This window comes from Gambusia affinis, linkage group LG11 (assembly GCF_019740435.1).
Source record: "Gambusia affinis linkage group LG11, SWU_Gaff_1.0, whole genome shotgun sequence".
Taxonomy (NCBI): domain Eukaryota; kingdom Metazoa; phylum Chordata; class Actinopteri; order Cyprinodontiformes; family Poeciliidae; genus Gambusia; species Gambusia affinis.
The window spans coordinates 9,367,363-9,385,611 of record NC_057878.1 but is presented as its reverse complement, the minus strand read 5'-3'; the positions used below and the strand labels follow the sequence as shown (position 1 = coordinate 9,385,611).

At 41.5% G+C, this 18,249-nt stretch overlaps 1 protein-coding gene and 1 long non-coding RNA gene across 2 annotated transcripts; one reads left to right on the top strand and one right to left on the bottom strand.

The window, feature by feature from the left end:
* The first annotated feature begins 121 nt into the window (after positions 1 to 121).
* LOC122839806 lies at positions 122 to 1,664 on the top strand. The gene is made up of 3 exons (XR_006372111.1): positions 122 to 273; positions 892 to 955; positions 1,090 to 1,664. It is a non-coding gene; the product is annotated as an uncharacterized LOC122839806 (long non-coding RNA).
* Positions 1,665 to 13,354: 11,690 nt separating this feature from the next.
* zic5 (zic family member 5 (odd-paired homolog, Drosophila)) lies at positions 13,355 to 17,541 on the bottom strand. The gene is made up of 2 exons (XM_044131399.1): positions 16,031 to 17,541; positions 13,355 to 13,941 (listed from the first exon to the last, which is right to left on the bottom strand). The coding sequence occupies exons 1-2, from the start codon at positions 17,085 to 17,087 to the stop codon at positions 13,490 to 13,492; spliced, it is 1,509 nt and encodes a 502-aa protein (XP_043987334.1). The 5' UTR covers positions 17,088 to 17,541; the 3' UTR covers positions 13,355 to 13,489.
* Between the last annotated feature and the right edge of the window lie 708 nt (positions 17,542 to 18,249).

Sequence of the window (18,249 nt, the reverse complement as noted above, 5' to 3'; positions counted from 1 at the left end):
CGCTTATCCCGGTGAATCTCTCCGCGCTTCAACATGACACTACCTAATCCAATTAAACACGATAACCCTGGACTCACGTTTTATTCTCTTCCCCTTTTTATTCCGCCCCAGCCCTCTTCAACTTGCAGACAAGCACTCCTGGTTTTGTGTCAAAGACGGAGTCAAGAGCCCTCTCTTAATCCCGAGCAAGGACCACGAGTGATTGAAAAGTGAAAGGAAGCCCTTATTGGTCCTCGAGCTGGATAGTGTTTTCTTTGTCCTGCACTATATACGGTCAGTCCTTTTTATGTGGCTCTTTACAGAGGAACCACGTTCCGGCGCGGCTGTCTGAATGAATCTGGCAATATCTCGGGCTCCTTTTTTTCATTACTTTGTTATTGTTGTTGTTTTATTTATTTAACATTTAAAACTTGTAATCCAAACCACTTGCTAATTGGGATTTAGGAATCAATTAAACACGTGAAGTGCGTGCGCTTAATGAGCCCTCGGTTTAAATAGGTTGGGCCTACACCCATAAACATCAATAATCCATTATGACATCGACTAAAATCTTTAAGCAAAAACTTAACTACACATCTGAAATTCATAACTTGAATTCAGTAAAAAGAAAAAAAAAATGTACTGAACTGAAACTGCATCTCACACTGATTCCACTTTTTGACGTCATGTCTGGGAAATGTCTGGGAAATGTATGGCAGCGTCGCCATATTGTTGGCGTGGATGCTGCAGAACGACAGGTAATTGACATTAATCCGCTCTGTGGCAGACTCAGGGGGGATGGAAAGTAAATGGGGACGCAGTTAATGAAGCACCGCTTGCCCTTTGAATCTCGGTCACAGCGTGCTGCAGGGGAAGTTTTCAACAAACTTTTATTTGTTGCTTTTTTTTCAGATGTGCATCTTTAGACATAAACAAATGGAGGGGGGAGGGAGAATGAGCTGCAGATTGGAATTGGGTGAGTGAGCCAAAGTTCTGTTTTCGTTGTTGTTTTTCCAAGAGATGATTTAGTTTATTGGAGTTCTTCATTAGGCTAACAGGGGGTTAGCCCTGCGCAGGGTTATTGTTGGTGTTATGCTTATTATCATTCAGATTGGGAGAGCTCCCTGTAGGAGCTGCGACAGACGGACAGGGGCCAGGTGAGGGAGGGGGATTTCCAGTGTGAGGAGTCGCACCTCTCCTCTGCCGATGCAACAGGGGCCTGCTTAATGAGGGCACCTACGGGGCCCCTCCTGGATAAAGAAGTGGCCTAACCTCGCCACGGCCCCAGACGGAACTGGAGCACCTGCGTGCCTGTGGTCCCCCTCCTGGTTTCCTCCTGTCACCGCCCTCTTCGTCAAGAGCTCATGCCTCCAACTTCTACCTGTGACAAAGTCTAACGCTGCATATGGTTGTTTTGACAATCAAAGGAGGAGCTGGGCAGCATCCCTCCGCCCTCCTCACTGCTCCCACACTCCCAGTGTAATGAACACATTGGGACTACTCTTCTCCTCCCTTAAACCTGAGTGGAATGAAAAAGTGAGTGAATCTCTTTCTTTAAATTGTTACACAGAGGAACATCTCAAAGAATTGGATCATCGTTGAAAGTATATTTCAGTAGCTAAAAAGTGAAACTCGCATAGATTTGTGAAACACAAATTGGAACATTTCAGCTGTACATTTCTGAAATACAGAAGATACACAAAACTAAATATGAATGAGGAATTATTATTTTTATTCAATAATGTTACCGTACTCTTTAAAGTGTGCCCATGTGCTGCACAGTATCCACTCTCAATTCTCAGGTCTCCTTTGGTGCGGATTGCTGCTTTAGTATTTCATGTTGCTGACACAATCAGCCTCTAAATCTGCCGAGGTGTAAAGAGTGTCAGGTGCCTTTCAGCTTCCTCTAGACCAAACCTCTCAGATTCTGTATGTGGCCAGTAAATCAGGTGAAATCAGGTTGCTTGTGCACTTTTTTTTTCTTTTTTTTTTGTTACACTTTTTTCTTCCATTCAACTTTCTACCAACAGGCTAAGATATAGCACTCTCTAAACAGCCAGCTAGTTTAGCAATGACCTCTTGTGGTTCACTGTCCTTTGAGTACGTGTGTGTGTATGTGCGCGCGCGGGTGTGCGTGTGTGTGTGTGACCTGTCACAATTTGATTCATATTTGGAGAAACTCATGGCTGATTTTCATTAAGACAAAACTAGCTTAAATACATACTTGAGATAAACCCTTCTGAGAGTTACTAATCTACATATGTGCTTCACATTTTGAACTGAATTACTGTAAGGAATGTATTCATTTTTTTGTTGACGTTTTTCATTGATTGAGATTCACCTGTGCACCACGAGTGTTACAGGTTATCCTTTCGGACAGGAATGTGTCGAGCCATCAGTCAAGCATGATAATGAAATCACAACCTTTCAGATTTAATAGCGCCAAAGATGGATTAGCTTTAATATTTCCAGAGATATACTGTCATTAACAATGGCAAGTGTCTCCAAAGGGCCAAAAGGTTGCCGTCCCCGGTGGAGCCAGCCTAATTATACAATTAGTCTTGTGATCGGGACAGTCCAGCACCAAATGTCCTCTGGGACAGAAGCAGACACATTATGGCTGTCATCTGTACCGTCACAGGAAGGAGTCGCAGGCTGCATTGTTTGTGTTTTTGATTCTGTAAGTTATGGACAGTGACTGGCATCAAAGTACTCCAAGATTTTAAACAGTTAGGGTTTCATAACTCCAAAATTTTCTGCTACTTTTTTAAAGATGTCCCAGAGGAAGTGTTGTAGCGATTGGATTTTCTTCAGCTGAATGGAGCACTGAGTGACGCAGCGCTGCTGCCCTCCTCCCCCGTCTAATTCTGCACACTGCCAATCAGCTGGCTGTAAAACATCTATGCTTTCTTATTTACAAGGAAGCTAGATTTGACTGTGTAGATATATTCCCAACTGCATAAAACATGTGATGCTCATGAATAATCACCCGTCATTCGCTGTCTTATCCTATTAGAGCCAAATACAAGAAATCAATGATAGAAAATTAAAATTAAAAAGAAGTTAGCTGTCTACTGAATGCCATTAGGAAAACATCTGGATATTGATTTTCAAACTTTACCGCTTTTCTTGTTTGGCATCACAATGGTCCCGTAAGGCTTTCAAAACATTGTACTAGCAAACAAAAACACACATTTTCACACAAAGATTTTTAAAACTGTATTATAGACTTGGTTCATTTTTTATTATGCATTTTCCATTTTTAAGGAAAACATGTAAATACAACAGGTTGTTTATGAAATAGCAGATTTCTAAGGAAAGCACAAACCTTATTAAAGATATATCTACAATGCAGCAAGTACACGTGAAAGGACCCACTTTGAGAGATGGTGGGGCATGGGTCTCTTTGAAATGTCTGCAGTTAAAACCAGCATGTTTGGCTTTACATGGTTAAAATTTGCTATTTTTAACTCAATATAAAATTATAGTTCAAAAACTCAAGCTTACCATAACATGACAATAGCATACCAGCTACATTTTGTCTTTAAAATCTTTTTTTTTTTTTTTTTAAACATACTCTAGAGCCAAATGTGCATTCAACGTCATAGGAAATTGGAGTAGCTGGTAGAGGGATGATTGTTTCTGTGGACAGCAGTAACACCAAAAGTCATCTCAGCATTCAATCATTTCTTGCCTTAAGCCTCATCTGGGGCCTCACCAGACTGAGCCCACGTCTCTTTGAAGCTCTGGGCCAGATGGAGACCTCCGTATCTCAATCCTATTGCCCAGTCAACCATATTTCCTTTCTGGCTTATCCCTGGTCAGTTGGAAACATCAAGACGCCACATTTTCTTCTGGACAGTCAGAGCCATATCAGCCAACGCCAAAGTCAAGTCGTTGAGAGCTAGTAGGTGTGATGCTTGTGATGTTTTTGAGGCTCCATATGGACCTTTCCGTGAAGTCAGAGGGAGGTCTCGGCTCCTCGTGCTGAAAGAGGCTGTGGTGACTCCACAGCCTCCACACTGGATGCTTTAGCATTAGTTTGCTGGCTTATCACGCTGAATTAGATCTCCTACAGATAAGCTGGAGGCAAAGGTTGATTGCTAACCAACTTCACCACTTTGTCCACAGTGCATGTGCGGCGGTTCAGCTATGGTGAAAGTCAGAGGAGTTATACCTTTGCCTGTTCTCAGTGGATGCGCTCTTTTGTCTTGCCTTTATTTTCCTGACTCATGCTGGACTTTTCCCTGCTCATGTTTCCTCTCTGTGTACTGACATGAGTTTTTTTCTTCCCTTGTCTTCTATTTCTACCCCCAAGAGATACCCCATCTTCCTCCCTCCCCAGCTGTGTAAGAGGGATTTCTCCCCTCTCTGGATGCTGACCTTTTCTTGCAGTAAACCCAGATGCATTCAGGGGCCAGCCCTCTGATGTCGGATGCACACAGTTCTTTCCAAATGTGCCTCTGATGCCAATCTTTGTCCACAATGAAGAGGGTTGATTGTACAAAAGAGAGGGGATTGAATAAAGTGGTAGTCTGGCTCTATGTGGCTGAAGTAATTTTTCTCAATCGCAGATAAGTTTGAAAAAATGAGAGGGAGGGGAAAAGAAAGAAGCGTGGATTTGAATTACATTACCAAGGATCATAATGGTGGGGGTAATCCTTTATTTATGAAGAGCTGAAGTGCATCTTTGCTCCGGTGTGCAACCTCATGGATGTATCCGACACGTAGAAAGCCAGCAGATTTACTGGGACTTGGAAAACAGTATTCACATATTTTAAACATCTTTTAAACTTGACTACAATTTGCAATGTGAAACCCACAAAGTTCAGTGTACTTTTTCAGAGTTTTTGTGGAGCAGATGAGCAGAAAGTAGTGCAGACCATCAAAAGGATTTGAACATTTTAAAAAGTGATAGAAAAGAAACCTGAGAAGTGTACCAAATCCCTTCTAGAAACCACTAAACCGACCACGAGGCTTATGGTGGCTCTGGAGGAGCAGCCGTGATCCACTGCTAATGTGGGAGAATCAGTCAGCACGACAACTATGAGTGATGCACTCTGCCAAGTCGGCCTCTACGTGTGGTGGCAAAAAGAAAGCCGTAACTGAAAGAAAAAGGGAAAGAAAGAAATTTAAATTTAAAGTTCGCCACAATGCAGCAAGTACATCTGAGAACACTCCACTTTGAGACATGGGGGAGGCAGCATTATGCTGTGAGGTTGGGTTTTCATCGGCAGGGACAGGGAAGCTGGTCAGAGTTGAGGTGGAAGTTAGGTAGAGGAAAATCCTGTTAGAAACCCTATTGAGGCTGACTTTAACGTTCAAGAGAGACCGCGATTCTTTAATTCCAAGCAAAATGTCTACATGGCCCAGTCAAAGCCCAAATCAAAATCCAATTGAGAATCTGTTACTAGACTTGAAAATCGAAGTTCACGTTCTATTTTGCAAAGAGGAATGTGCAAACGTACACCAAAATGCTATGAGTCGTAACTGTGACACAAGCTGTTTCTACGAAGTGCTGACTCAGGAGGGAATGAATTCAAATGTACATCACACTTTTCAAAATTTTTAAACTAAAAAAATACTTTTTACAGTCATGTATAACTTCTCTCTGCTCTATATGCTCTAGTAAGTTCCCCAGAGATACACTAAAGTTTGTGGTTGTAATGAAATAAAATGCGGAAAAGTCATAATACTTTTACACCGTGATCACATGTGAGACATATGTAAATCGAAAACATTTATGGCTGAAATACTGTGGTCATATGTGATTTGATCCACATGTATTCTCAACATATTTAAACTGTAAATCTGTCAAAAAAAAAAAAAAGTGCAGCATTTTCAAATAATAATAACAATAAAAATAAGGCCATCAAAGTCATAGAAGCTGCCAGAAGTGACGCTGTGTCTTCTTGTTCTGTCCAGTATCATGCAAACAGCATCATCCCTGGACACAAATCAGAATACAGATCACTAAAAAGTCCATCTGCCGCGCTTTGATGGAGTAGCTGACCATCTCCCTCCACCCGCTCTCATCCCCACTTTCCATGTTTCGCTGAGGCCTACATCCTGCATTTAGAGGCTTTTAGAAAAGCCTTGTCATTCAATAAGAGGCGGCCGGGGGAAGCATGCTCACGCTCATCTGCACTTCGGTTTTCTACTTTCTGGCCGGTGGGCCGTATAATAGGGCCAAGGTACGGCGGCGGCTGGCTCATGCGGTTGTCCGTGGACGACCTTGCTCCCCCTCACCTGCAGCCTTGGAGCAGCTCCCAGACCTGGGATGGGGCTTTTTGGAGCGGCACCAAGTTTCCGTACCCCCACAGATGTTACCAAGCCACCGGATTTGATGTCAGGTTCTGAGTGATGCATCGTGCTCCTTTGAACAGCGGTGCAGCGCTGCGAACCAGCCCCATACGTTTGCGAGACTCAGCTCTTTAACAGATGAGATTAAAAAGTGTTCATGTAAGTTTGATGTTTATGTTAGCAGGATTTGGAAATTCATAAAATTTAGAGAATAACTGCTCGGTATCTGTGTCTTTAATCAGCCTTTTTGTTTCTCTGATTCTAATTACTTCTTTATTTTTTTTTTTTGTTTACCTTTTTCATTCTAAAAACATGGATGGTTTTTATGATTAAAATGATGAGACTTTTGACCTGCAAATCAAATGTATATTAAATGACATCTTTGACAGAAAAAATAATGTGCAAAGGACTAAAGCACAGGTGATGCTAAGGCCCATCTCACTGGGGCTGTGCTTCATCTAGTGCTTTAACATCAACTTTTAAAGACTACACAAAAAAGTCGCACGACTTAGATAAACATATTTAAAGAATGAATGCAAGACTGAAGAATAATGTGTGGGCAGGGACTGAGTTTGCATGAACAACCTCAGAAAATTCAAGTAAGCATTTAAACATTGAAGCTTTTGAAACTTTTTAAAACGTTCGATTTAGATCACAAATACTGCAGGAAAATACAGAAAGAAAGTCGCTATTTATTCATTTTTTTTTATGAATGTTGTGTTCTACGTGTGCTTTCGGGGCACGATAACAAAGTCACACCTATTTTTACATACATTTTGGTGTAGACTGTGGTTTATGACTCAGATCTTGTGCCCCAGTACGTCTCCATGTCTAGCAGCGCCCCTGATTAGACAGGGCAAAGAACGCGTTGCATATCAGGCACCTTAAAACGGCCTTAAAGTTTGAAGAACACCGTTATATAGCGTTATTAAAAACATATATGATGTGCGCTCTGTGTAATTAATTCATTGAAGTTCCACTAAAAGGTAAATAAAAGAAAAAAAAAGCTAATAATAATAACAATAATAATAATAGGCTAATGACACTCCGATGATTACTTTTTTGTCAGATGTGGAACTCCTTCGCGAAACGCACCGGGGCTAAAGGGTGAAAGCACAGCTGCTGGGACAGGGCTGAAGAGGCGCGACGTTCCCCCTGGAGACATCCGACAAAAGGAGGGTGGAAAAGTCTCTATTCAAAACTTTCTTCAAAGGCTCAAAAAAAAAAAAGCTTCAACAAATTTGCGTCTTAAACTTGAAGACCAACGTATCCCATCCAGGTTGTGGAGCATGGAAAAGTACAAAATAATAATAATTAAAAAAAAACATTCAGGCTGACTTTTCGCTGAGCAGTCTCAAAAACTTGCACTTTACTTACGATGGAAGAGAGAGAGAGCGAGAGAGAGAAAGAGAGAGAGAGACAGAGAGAGGCAACTGGACTGATTTGTTTTCGGACCTTCTCGTGTAATATAACACCACACCCATGTACCAGGTAGAACCTCCGCTCAATTTGACGCACACGAATTATTTTTAAAAGTACAAATCCTGCGCCGTTATGTCGTTTTTGACAAAACCTGTGAAACGTTACCGGAAAGGCGGTGAAGAGCGCAGCTTTATTCTGTCAACAAGAGTTGGGTAAACATTGATTAAACTCAGGCTCTGTTATAACCCTCATTTTCAGGGGCCTTGGCCTCCGTTTATCACTCGATGTTCTTAGTTTTCACCCAATAGGGATCAGGAAAAGTGTGATTTTAGTGTGTGCCCAAAACCGTGGCAAGGTGTTTGCAGGTCTGCCGAATGGAATCTGGAGATTTAGGGCGCACTGTCTGAAGAGTGACACTTCCTTTCTCATTTCTATAAATAAATACTCTTATTATTATCATCATCTTATTATTATTTTTATTATTATTATTATTATTATTTTTTATTATCGTTTATTTTTATTTTTTATTTTTCTGTCTCGATTGCATTCGGATTCCCCGGAGAGGTGAGCCGTCCCATGGCTGCAGGTGCTCTCTGATCACACACTCAGAGGACGCTTTAACTTCTTTTTGTCGCCGCTTCACATGAAACTTTCGTGCGCACTGTGCCGGCAGCATTCAGGAGATGGATAAAGCTTGTAAACGCTGACAAGTCCGCGTTTGTTTTGGGTCCACGCTCGTCTGAGAAATTATCGCTCAACCCCTTTAAAGGGCCCAATTGAGAAGCAAGCAAAGTTCTCACTGGGAACCCCTCTACCCCCCGCCCTCTCTCTCTCTCTCTCTCTCCCTCTTTCCCTCTCTCTCTCTCCCTCTCTCCGTCTTTTTAGTTAACTCCCACCTCCTCCCCCGTCTTTGTCCTCTCCAAAGTGGCGTCTGCATGTCTGACTCTTGCCAGTTACTGATTTGCAGGCAGTATATGTTAAGGTGGCCCATGTAAGTGATTTCCACGGACATCCCACTAAAGGAGAACAAATCGCTGACAAAAGCAGCGCCTTTCCCATTCAGCGGCGTCGTTAGGACAACCCAAAAAGTATTCCTCAGATAATAAGTTCTACTTCAAAGCGTTTCTCGCTGAAGGGTGACCGCTTCACTCCGTCCCCCTCCTTTAAAAAAAAAAAAGAAAGAAATGCGGCCGCGGAGTGTCTCTGCTTATTTTCCATCGTGTTTATTTTGGAGCATATGTTTCCAAACAGGAGCTTCTCTTCCTTTTTTTGGGGGGGGGGGTGGGGGGGGGGTGGGCATGTGTGTGTGTGTGTGTGTGTGGGGGGGGGGGGGGGCAACCTATTTACCGGGGCGTCTACAGAGAGTTTTAGAAAGGGGTGGCTACGTGGGGGCCCATAAGAATCAATGGCGGTAGAACACAGCAACCAATTTATGTTTTTCATTTATTTATTAGAAAATTTCTCAAAAAATTTGTAGTTGCTTGCATTGGAAAATGTATGCTTTTTCAGGAAGTGTAGCTCAATTATTTTTTCATGCCAACCCTAATCTTGAAAATGGATTCTTTTACCTCTTAAGAAGGGGTAACTACAAACAGACAACTATCTGAAACCATGTTTAGAAACTATTAATTGACACTAATGCTTCCCGTCTCTGCCCTGTAAATATTAATCATCCATTGACAATATGGCCATAGGCAGTAGTAGTAGTAGTAGTAGTAGTAGTAGTAGTAATAGTAGTAGTAGTACAACTGTTGGCTATTTTTTCCTCTTCAAGAATTTTGCACTGTTGCATTTTTGTTTGCTTCCAGTTTGACCTTTTAGGGTGCGAAATGACACCATACATTTCCTACTCACCACATCTGTGCCTGCTTTGACACCGGGTAGTTAAAGTAAATTTTTGTTCCCTTCAAAGTCATCTCATAAAATAAAACACGTCAGCAGCTGGTCACATTCGATGAGCGCAAACAAGAACCAGAACCTAAACTATATGGGAATACAGTGTAATATATGCGTTCCAGTTGACAATATTGATTTAAATAAAATGATAAGTGAGATGTGTGAGCTCTCTGTGACCTGTCTTTGTCATGTACAGGTGTGAAGTGGAAGCTGGAAGAGCCAAAATGGCAACTTAAGTATGAAAATGGGGGTAATAACTTGAAAACATATCTAAACTCAGTTGATACTATTCATCCGTCTGTAATGAGTGTGCGATTACACCTACATAATCCACAATTTTAAACAAAAACACTGCAACTCCAGCAACTTTTACTCATGGTCTTTACTTTTACTCAGGGTAATTATTCCTTAATTTGGTAATTTACTTGGTTCTTACTTATTCTTAGCTTTTCACTTTTGGATTCATCTTTTGATGATATCTGGAATAATTTATTAGACACTGTAAAGTTTTAGAGGCACTGTGTTCTAACGTTTCCCCACAGTGTTCGTTATTAGCTACCGCACAACATAACATGTTTGTATTTTTCAAAACAGCAATTTTTTAAAAATGGCATTAACATAAAACGCGACGATATTCAGCAGATCAGTCCTGCAGCTCGGGATTTAAGAAAAAAAAGCCTACCGCTTTCACTGTGCTGAAACAGCCACTTCTGCACATCTCTCTGAAATGAAGTGGGAACGAAACGTGCAGATGATCTTTTACGGAATGTCTCGGAATTACTGGAAAGACACACCACTGACACAATTACACACCTCGTCAAAAGTTCTGGGTTACAATTGACCCCATGGTGTAACTTGTCCCATCCTCCAATTTGTTGCTATGGCAGAATTTCAATTTTTCTCATATTTTCTTCTTTTTTTTTTTTTTATTAACCTCTGCAAAAGTTAGTTTTTTTATTAACCTCTGCAAAAGTTAGTGATAGCAACTTGAGCTGTGCTCTCATTTTTTATTTTCTTTTGTGACCTAAGTAGTGACCCTGATATAATGTACAAGTTCAAACTCCATTTAATGAGATAATTAATTTTGCCATAAATTGCTGTGAAATTACAGCTAATGTTCCCATTATTTGATTTGCCATGTACAGTAAGGAGGCAGCAGGGTCAGAAGTTGTAGTGAAAACTTGTAGCACGCTCTGAGGGCAAAAAAAAAATAAAAATAAAAAAGACAAAACCATATTTTCGTAATGGACAGATAAATAAATTTGCATGTTTTTGCAACTCTTAGAAGTTAATTCTTTCTTCTCTTGCAGTCACTCTTAGAAGAAAGTACTGTGTTAGCTAACTTTAAGGATTTGCTAATAGCCCCCACCCTCCTAATGTGGAAAGCTGGTGTTTCCACACCACCATATTGGTTGGGGTGCCCAGAAAAGTGAAATATTGTGGTATTTTGTCCCCTTTTCATATCTAGTAAAACTTATCGTAATGTTCAAAGAAAAATCTACAGAAGTCGGCGTTTAATAAAAGTTTCTTTTGCACCAGGTCGGACCATCTAATTTTGTGCTCTAAATGAGCATTGGAGCTAGTTTCCAGTTCTCATTCAATTCTCCACACTGACCTGAGTCAGGTGTGTCTTAATTCCGACAGGAAATAGTTGCTTTTACACCCCCTTTCCTATTTTATCCTCGTGTTCTTCTTACACAAGACTAAAAGTTTCTTTGGAGATTTCTTTTGTTGTTGTAACTCTGGTCAATGCCACCTACTGTACCTGCCAGTGACAACATGCACTTCGGGAGGAAGAGGTGGCGAGGGGGGCATCGCCATCCCAACCCACCCGTGCTTTGCTTGGCCTCCGTTTAGTGACAGTGCAACCGGACATATTCAAATGAGAATGTCTTGCTGCCCGATTGCCATAGAAATCCTAACGCGGTGTGCAACACTGTCAAAGCAGGCGGCCTTCCCCATGAGAAGCTGCGTAGGCTTTGAAGTGCTCGCACAAACCGACGCCGGTCAATTTTGATTCTATAGACTGGACGGGCAACTCTTTGAAAGTGAGATTCTGCGGGGTTTTTTTAATGGAGGAAATAAGAGGGGAACCTGCTTTTTACCACCACCCCCCCCCCACTTCCCACCTCCCTTTTCCTTCTTCATACACTCTATACAAGTCTTTGCTTATTGTCAGATATCTTTTTATCTTTTATTTTTCCCATGAATGATTCATGCCTGAGCCGCTTTGTGTCGTCGCAGCCTTTTCAGGAACTAGCGCCATTAGGGGGGCTGTAAGTTTTCCCATTAGCTCAGTGATTAGTTTATATCAGCCCTCATTGGCCTGTTGGGCCTGATTCTGGGAATATGTTAAAGAGAAAAAGGGTGCTACTTCAGCTTTCCCCATTGCTGTTGAGCCTGATGGCTTGTAGGCTCTTAACAAGGCTATTAAAGAAGAGGGGACAACCTCCTTAAACCTCTTAATAAACCTGAAAATATATAGGCCACTATAGGTATTTTGGCTTCAGTTGCAATCATTCCACACTTGCTTACTGTGTTTCTCCTGACTGTCTTTATTAAATATACCAAGAGTTTTGTGTTGTAAATTAAATCTGAAACATCAAGGGTCTGCACAGTCATAACTGATTCATATCTTCCTTTCTTTTTTTTTTTGTTGTTGTTGTTTTGTTTCTTAATCCATACTGTCCACCGGCATCATGCACCTCAATATGAAAGACACATCACTACAAAAAGGCATGCGAGAGGAGGGACTTTTTTTTTTTTCTTCACATTTCACGGCCTATCCAGGTAGATGATTTCATCTTTTACAGAGCACAGATCTTAAAAAAAAAAATAAAAATCAACATAAATTTGCGGAAAAAAACAAAAGAAGATTCGAACATCAGTAGGGCTCTTTACATCACCAAAACTGATATTATCCTTATTATTATTAATATTATTATTAATATTATTCTTTGGTGTTTCTGTAATTCCAGTTAACAACACGGACACCAGCAAATAAATTACAATGTACAAAACAAACCCCTCCGTCAATAAAACTACACAACATTCACAAGCATCGGTACAGTTACATATGTACAAATCCATACAGAGTCGACATTTTTAGGGTCTCGGGGGACATTTTGTTTTTTAAACTGGACTCTATATAAACAAGTGTTATGCCTGTGTGTATGTGTGTTTTTTCCATTTGTTTTGTTTTTTGTTTTGTTTTTTTTTGTTTTTTTTGCATAAAATACAGTCTTAAATAGTTCTTAAATATTACAAAAAAATTTCATCCAAAGGGTTTTTTTTTTCTTTTTTTTTTTTTTTTTTTTTTTTAATCTGTAAAACAAGAACTGCTCAGACACTCGGTTGATCACTTTTTGCCAAAACCAAGCTGTTGCTTTTTCTGCTTCTTCTTTTTCCTGTGTATTCTCGTCAATATCTGTTTGTTGTCACTCATGAGGCAGAAGACAGTACCCCCCACCCTCTGGTGTGACATAACGTGACATATTTTCAACTGAAAAATTCAATTTTGAGTCCAAAATGTGAAACTTAATAAAAACAGGTGTGTAAATTATTTAATATTTAATATAAAGTCAAATCAGTCAAATTGAGATTAATTTTAAGAAGAAGTGATCTTTAAATATAAAGTCTGATTAAAGGTTGAAATTATATATATATATATATATATATATATATATATATATATATATATATATATATATATATATATATATATATATATATATATATATATATATATATATATATATATATATAACCTGCATTGCATCCACAGTCTGTACTCTTGAGCTGCATTTGTCGGTTCTGGTGGTCAGTACTTATAAAGGGGTCAACTCAGTGCCGAGTTGATTATAGTCTGGTCCGGCTTGTAAACAGGCAATCAGAGCATCGTCCTTGGGTCTGAACCTCTGAAAGTGTCCTCGTCCTCCGAATCCGACGTCGGCACGTCGCTGGACGGCGTGTGTAGGTGGTTGGGACCCCCGCTCCCCTGACACACGTACCACTCGTTCAGGTTGGTGACCTGCGGGGAGAGGTTCGCCGAGCGGTTCCGGTGCGCCTCGGAGCCCGGCGAGAGATTGTGGTCGCCCACCAGGCTGTTCGTGGAGGAGATGTAGGCGACGTTGGTGGAGGAGGGGGGCGGCGGCGGGGACTTGCAGTGCACCTTCATGTGTTTCCGCAGGGAGCTCGGGTGCGTGTAGGACTTGTCGCAGCCCCGCACCTTGCAGTAGTAGGGCTTGTCACTCGTGTGGACGTGAGAGTGCTTCTTGCGGTCGCTGCTGTTGGCGAACTTTCTATCGCAGCCGTCAAACTCGCACTTGAAGGGTTTTTCTCCTTTGGACAAACGAGAAACGCACACAGTCATCATGTGGGTCTGGAAGCTGCCAGAACAAACCCAGAAAATGAACGCTGGAGCTACTCCAACACAACTTGTCAGCGTTAAATCTTAAAGATAAGCTGGTGTTTCCGCCACTGAATACCCATCCGCTGCTTCACACCCACTTATCCCAACATATAAGCTTCATTCCTCTGTTGAACACGTGTAACATTGCCTCCAGGCCTTCTGGTTTTCCGTGTTTGCGGCTGGAAGAAGGGTGGGGGGAAGGCACTCGGGAGACCACCAGGAGACGCTTGTGTAATGTCGCACAGCATTTTCTTCCCTTTTTTCCGAGGCACAAGTGTGCAATTTAAAACAATTTAAAGCTGGACTTATATTTTATACTCTTTTTATAGGCATCAAGTTTTACCTGATTATGTCCGGAAAACGTTGGCTCATGTCAATAAAAAAATATTTAAAATTATAACACTAGTGAAATAGTAATATTATCTTCCGAAAAGATTTTTTTTTAAAACACACAAAAGATTAGAAAAACTCTAAAGATAATGACAGAAATGCCCCGTAGGAAGGGTATTTTAATCTATTATAAATTCATATATAAACATCATTAGTTGAAAGTTAATCTAAAAAATAATTCTAAGAAGTTAACTCGAGGGGAAAAAAAGAAAAATCCATCTGAAAAAAGTTAAGACAAAATTTGTACAAAGAAGTTATTTAGTAAAAAGATCATCTCAAAAAGAGATTGAGGAAAAACAGCAATGATATTAAACTTCTATTAAAGCAATTGGGAGTCACTTAGTGGAAAATTAATCTGAAAAAAAAAATACTGACCAAGTATTCCTGTACTTGGACAGTACAGGAATAGACAATTATCTCCAACACAAACAACAGCAGCAGTAAATAATAAGAGCAACAAAAAACCTCTGAGGAGAAGCATAGAAATGTCACCTAGAAAAGGAATCTTAAAAAATGTAAAAACAACAATAAACAGCTTTTGCAGAGTCCTTTTAGTTACGCAGTAATTTTTTATCTGACTGCACACCCAAACACATATTGTTCACAAGCAGAACACACTATTCTCGCGATGTTTACCATAAGATCTACCCTGCTGTCTATAAAAAGGGTGTCACATCCTGATCACCTCACACACACACACACACACACACACACACACACACACACACACACACACACACACACACACACACACACACACACACACACACACACACACACACACACATATACATATATAAATATATAAATTTTCTTACACCCTTGTCCCTAGTGAGGTTGGGAGGTGCTGGTCCCTATCTCCAGACAACGTTCCGAACCAGAGGCACAGGTCGCCAAATTAGAAACACCAATTAACCTGACAGTCATGTTTGTGGACTGTGGGAGGAAGCCCGAGTACCCGGAGAGAACCCACGCATGCACAGGGAGAACATGCAAACTCCGTGCAGAAAGACCCCGGGCCGGGAATCGATCCCAGGACCTTCTTGCTGCAAATCAACAGTATATATATATATATATATATATATATATATATATATATATATATATATATATATATATATATATATATATGATATCTGTATATATGTGAACTATTCATAACAAACGCCATATAAGGCATGTTTAAAAGAGAAACTGTCCCATTTTTATCCTAAAGTATCCTATCAGGGTTAGGGTTATGGTGAATGAAATTCAGTTGCACTCTGTTTGGATCCCAGTCTATCTGAACTGCTATGGCGTAAAGCGTCCTACGCCCGAGGACAATTACATTTACGCGTGCAGTAGTATGTACGTAAGCACGTTTTACAAATCATATGCTCTAATCCTTTCACGCCTCCTCCGGGCGCCTGGACCAGTGAGCCGGGGAAAAAGGTTAGTATTAAAGAAGAGGCGTAATTAATGTTTACTCCTCAATCCCTTTTTACTTTTCTTTTTTTTTCTTGCATTAAACGTTTTACTTCCATCTGTGCGCAATTGCGCACGATGTGAACAAACACTGGAAATGCTCAGCGATCATATATGTATATATATTCTCAAAGTTTTGGACGCAGAAAAGCATGCTTTACAGACCTGTGTGCGTTCTCTTGTGGATCTTGAGGTTTTCCGACCTGGCGAACACTTTCCCGCATCCTGGGAACGGACAAGGGAATGGTTTCTCCCCGGTGTGAACTCGGATGTGGTTGATCAGTTTGTACTTCGCCTTGAAAGCCTTCCCCTCCCGCGGACATTCCTCCCAGAAGCAGACGTGCGTGCTCTGCTCGGGTCCGCCGACGTGCTCCACCGTGACGTGGTTGACCAGCTCGTGCATGGTGCTGTAGGTTTTCGAACAGGGCTTCTTCTGGCTCTGCTCCTGGTCGATCCACTTGCAGATGAGCTCCTGCTTGATGGGCTGCCGCATGTATCTCAGAAACGCCCCCGCGGCTCCGTGAGGAGCGGCTGCGGCGGCGGCGATGTTGACGTTGAGGTTCATGGAGTTGTAGCTGTGCAGGGAGGACGCGCCATAGTGCTCCGGCCTGTGCCCGAAGTGCTCCGGCCTGCCGTAGATGTCCCCCGGTAGACCCAGGCGCATCTGCCCGTTGAGGGCATGGTGGTGGTGGTGGGCGCCCGGGGACGCCTGCTCGTGGAGTCCAGTGAAAAGTGAATGGGCCCCACTTTCCGCGTGCCCGTAAGCACCTGTTGGCGAGATGAACATGCCATGGTGATGAGGGGAGGAGGCGGAACTATGCTGGTCGCCAAGTGCATGCATAGCAGAGGCTGAGAGTTCTCTCCTGAGGATGAAGTCCCTGCTGCTTGAGTAGCCTGAGTGGGGGTGAGCCACGGGGAAACCCACTGTGGTCTGAGCAGGAGTAAAAGATGCCGCGGTCTGGGCTTCGGGATGGCTCTGAATGTGCTGAGACGGGCTAAGTTTGAGAGCATTTGTCTGTGCCATGTGCTCGGGTCCAAATGGAGTGAGTGCCACTCCGGGGTCGTTGCCCAGCTCCCCAGGGTGGAGGTGGGCATGGTGGGAGAGAGGGTGATGCCCCCCTAGCCCCGGGAAGCCTGTCATATTCTGATGAGGAAGGGGCTGAGTTGCTGCCAAATCCGCTAATCTTATCGCCGGGTTCCTCTTGCTTAAAGGGGGTTCCATAACTTACACACACAAGTCCATCCGCGCTCTCCGCAGCTGCTTTTGCGCTCTAAAACATGAGGAAAATATGTACATAAGGGTTCTATAAGTTCTTTTGTCCGGCTTCTAACTCTGCTTGCTCCTTTCCCCACTCTGTCCTCAAGCGATTGGCAGAACATACAACAGTTGGAGGACACAGTGGGGAATACAGTTTAGAAATGGCACTGCGGGTATTGGACGGATTTCGGTGACTGGCAGTTAGGAGAACGAAGCGATTGGCTGTCGTTCAGCGCAGGGGCTCAGCAGGGTTCCGCCCCCTCACTCTCTTTATCGCTGTTGACTCCAAAAAGTTGTACTCACAAAGTTACCGAGCGGATCTGGTTTGTGCGTCTCTCTCTCTCTCTCTCTCTCTCTCTCTCTCTCTCTCTCTCTTTCTCTTTCTCTTTCTCTAAATGTGTGTGTGTGTGTGTGTGTGTGCGCGCGCGCGCGCGTGTTTACTGATGCCGGTGCGTGTGTGGATGACCGAAATATCAGTTTACGCGACAAGTGCATTCCAGTTCACCCCGAGAGGTGGTGTTTCCAAATGCCTCTCTATTATTCTGCCAATAAATAAATAAATAAATAAATAAATAAATAAATAAATAAATAAATAAATAAATAAATAAATAAATAAACCAGATGCTTGCTTTTCTATAAGATGGTAAGATGACAATTAGACTGTAGAAGAGAGTGGGGAAAATACGCACACACACCAGGGATGCATTGTTTTTTTTTTGTTGTTGTTTTGTTTTTTTATTAAAGAAAAATCTATTTAAGATCCAGGAATTTTGGTAAACAAGTTCTGCCAAAAAACAAACAAACAAACAAACAAAAACAAAAAAAACATAGAACATGACCATAGCGCACGAGTGAAAAAAAAAGAAAAAGATTTAAACATTACACGCCAATCTAAAATATAAAATTACAGTGATAAATAAATAAATAAATAAATAAATAAATAAATAAATAAATAAATAAATAAATAAATAAATAAATAAATAAATAAATAAATAAATGCACAGGGACAAAGAAAAACAAATGACAATGTTACATATAATTCAGTAGAAAATAAAATTGTAATTATTTAAAAAAAGAAAACTGTTTCACACTCCAGGTTTTGTTATTCTGAACCGGATGTTGTTAA

What these genes read in the sequence shown, in the direction of transcription:
- zic5 (XM_044131399.1), bottom strand. Translation starts at nt 17,087, where the DNA reads ATGGAACCCCCTTTAAGCAAGAGGAACCCGGCGATAAGATTAGCGGAT. An exon ending in CCACAAGAGAACGCACACAG is followed by an intron (nt 13,942 to 16,030) that starts GTCTGTAAAGCA and finishes GTTTGTCCAAAG; the next exon opens with GAGAAAAACCCTTCAAGTGC.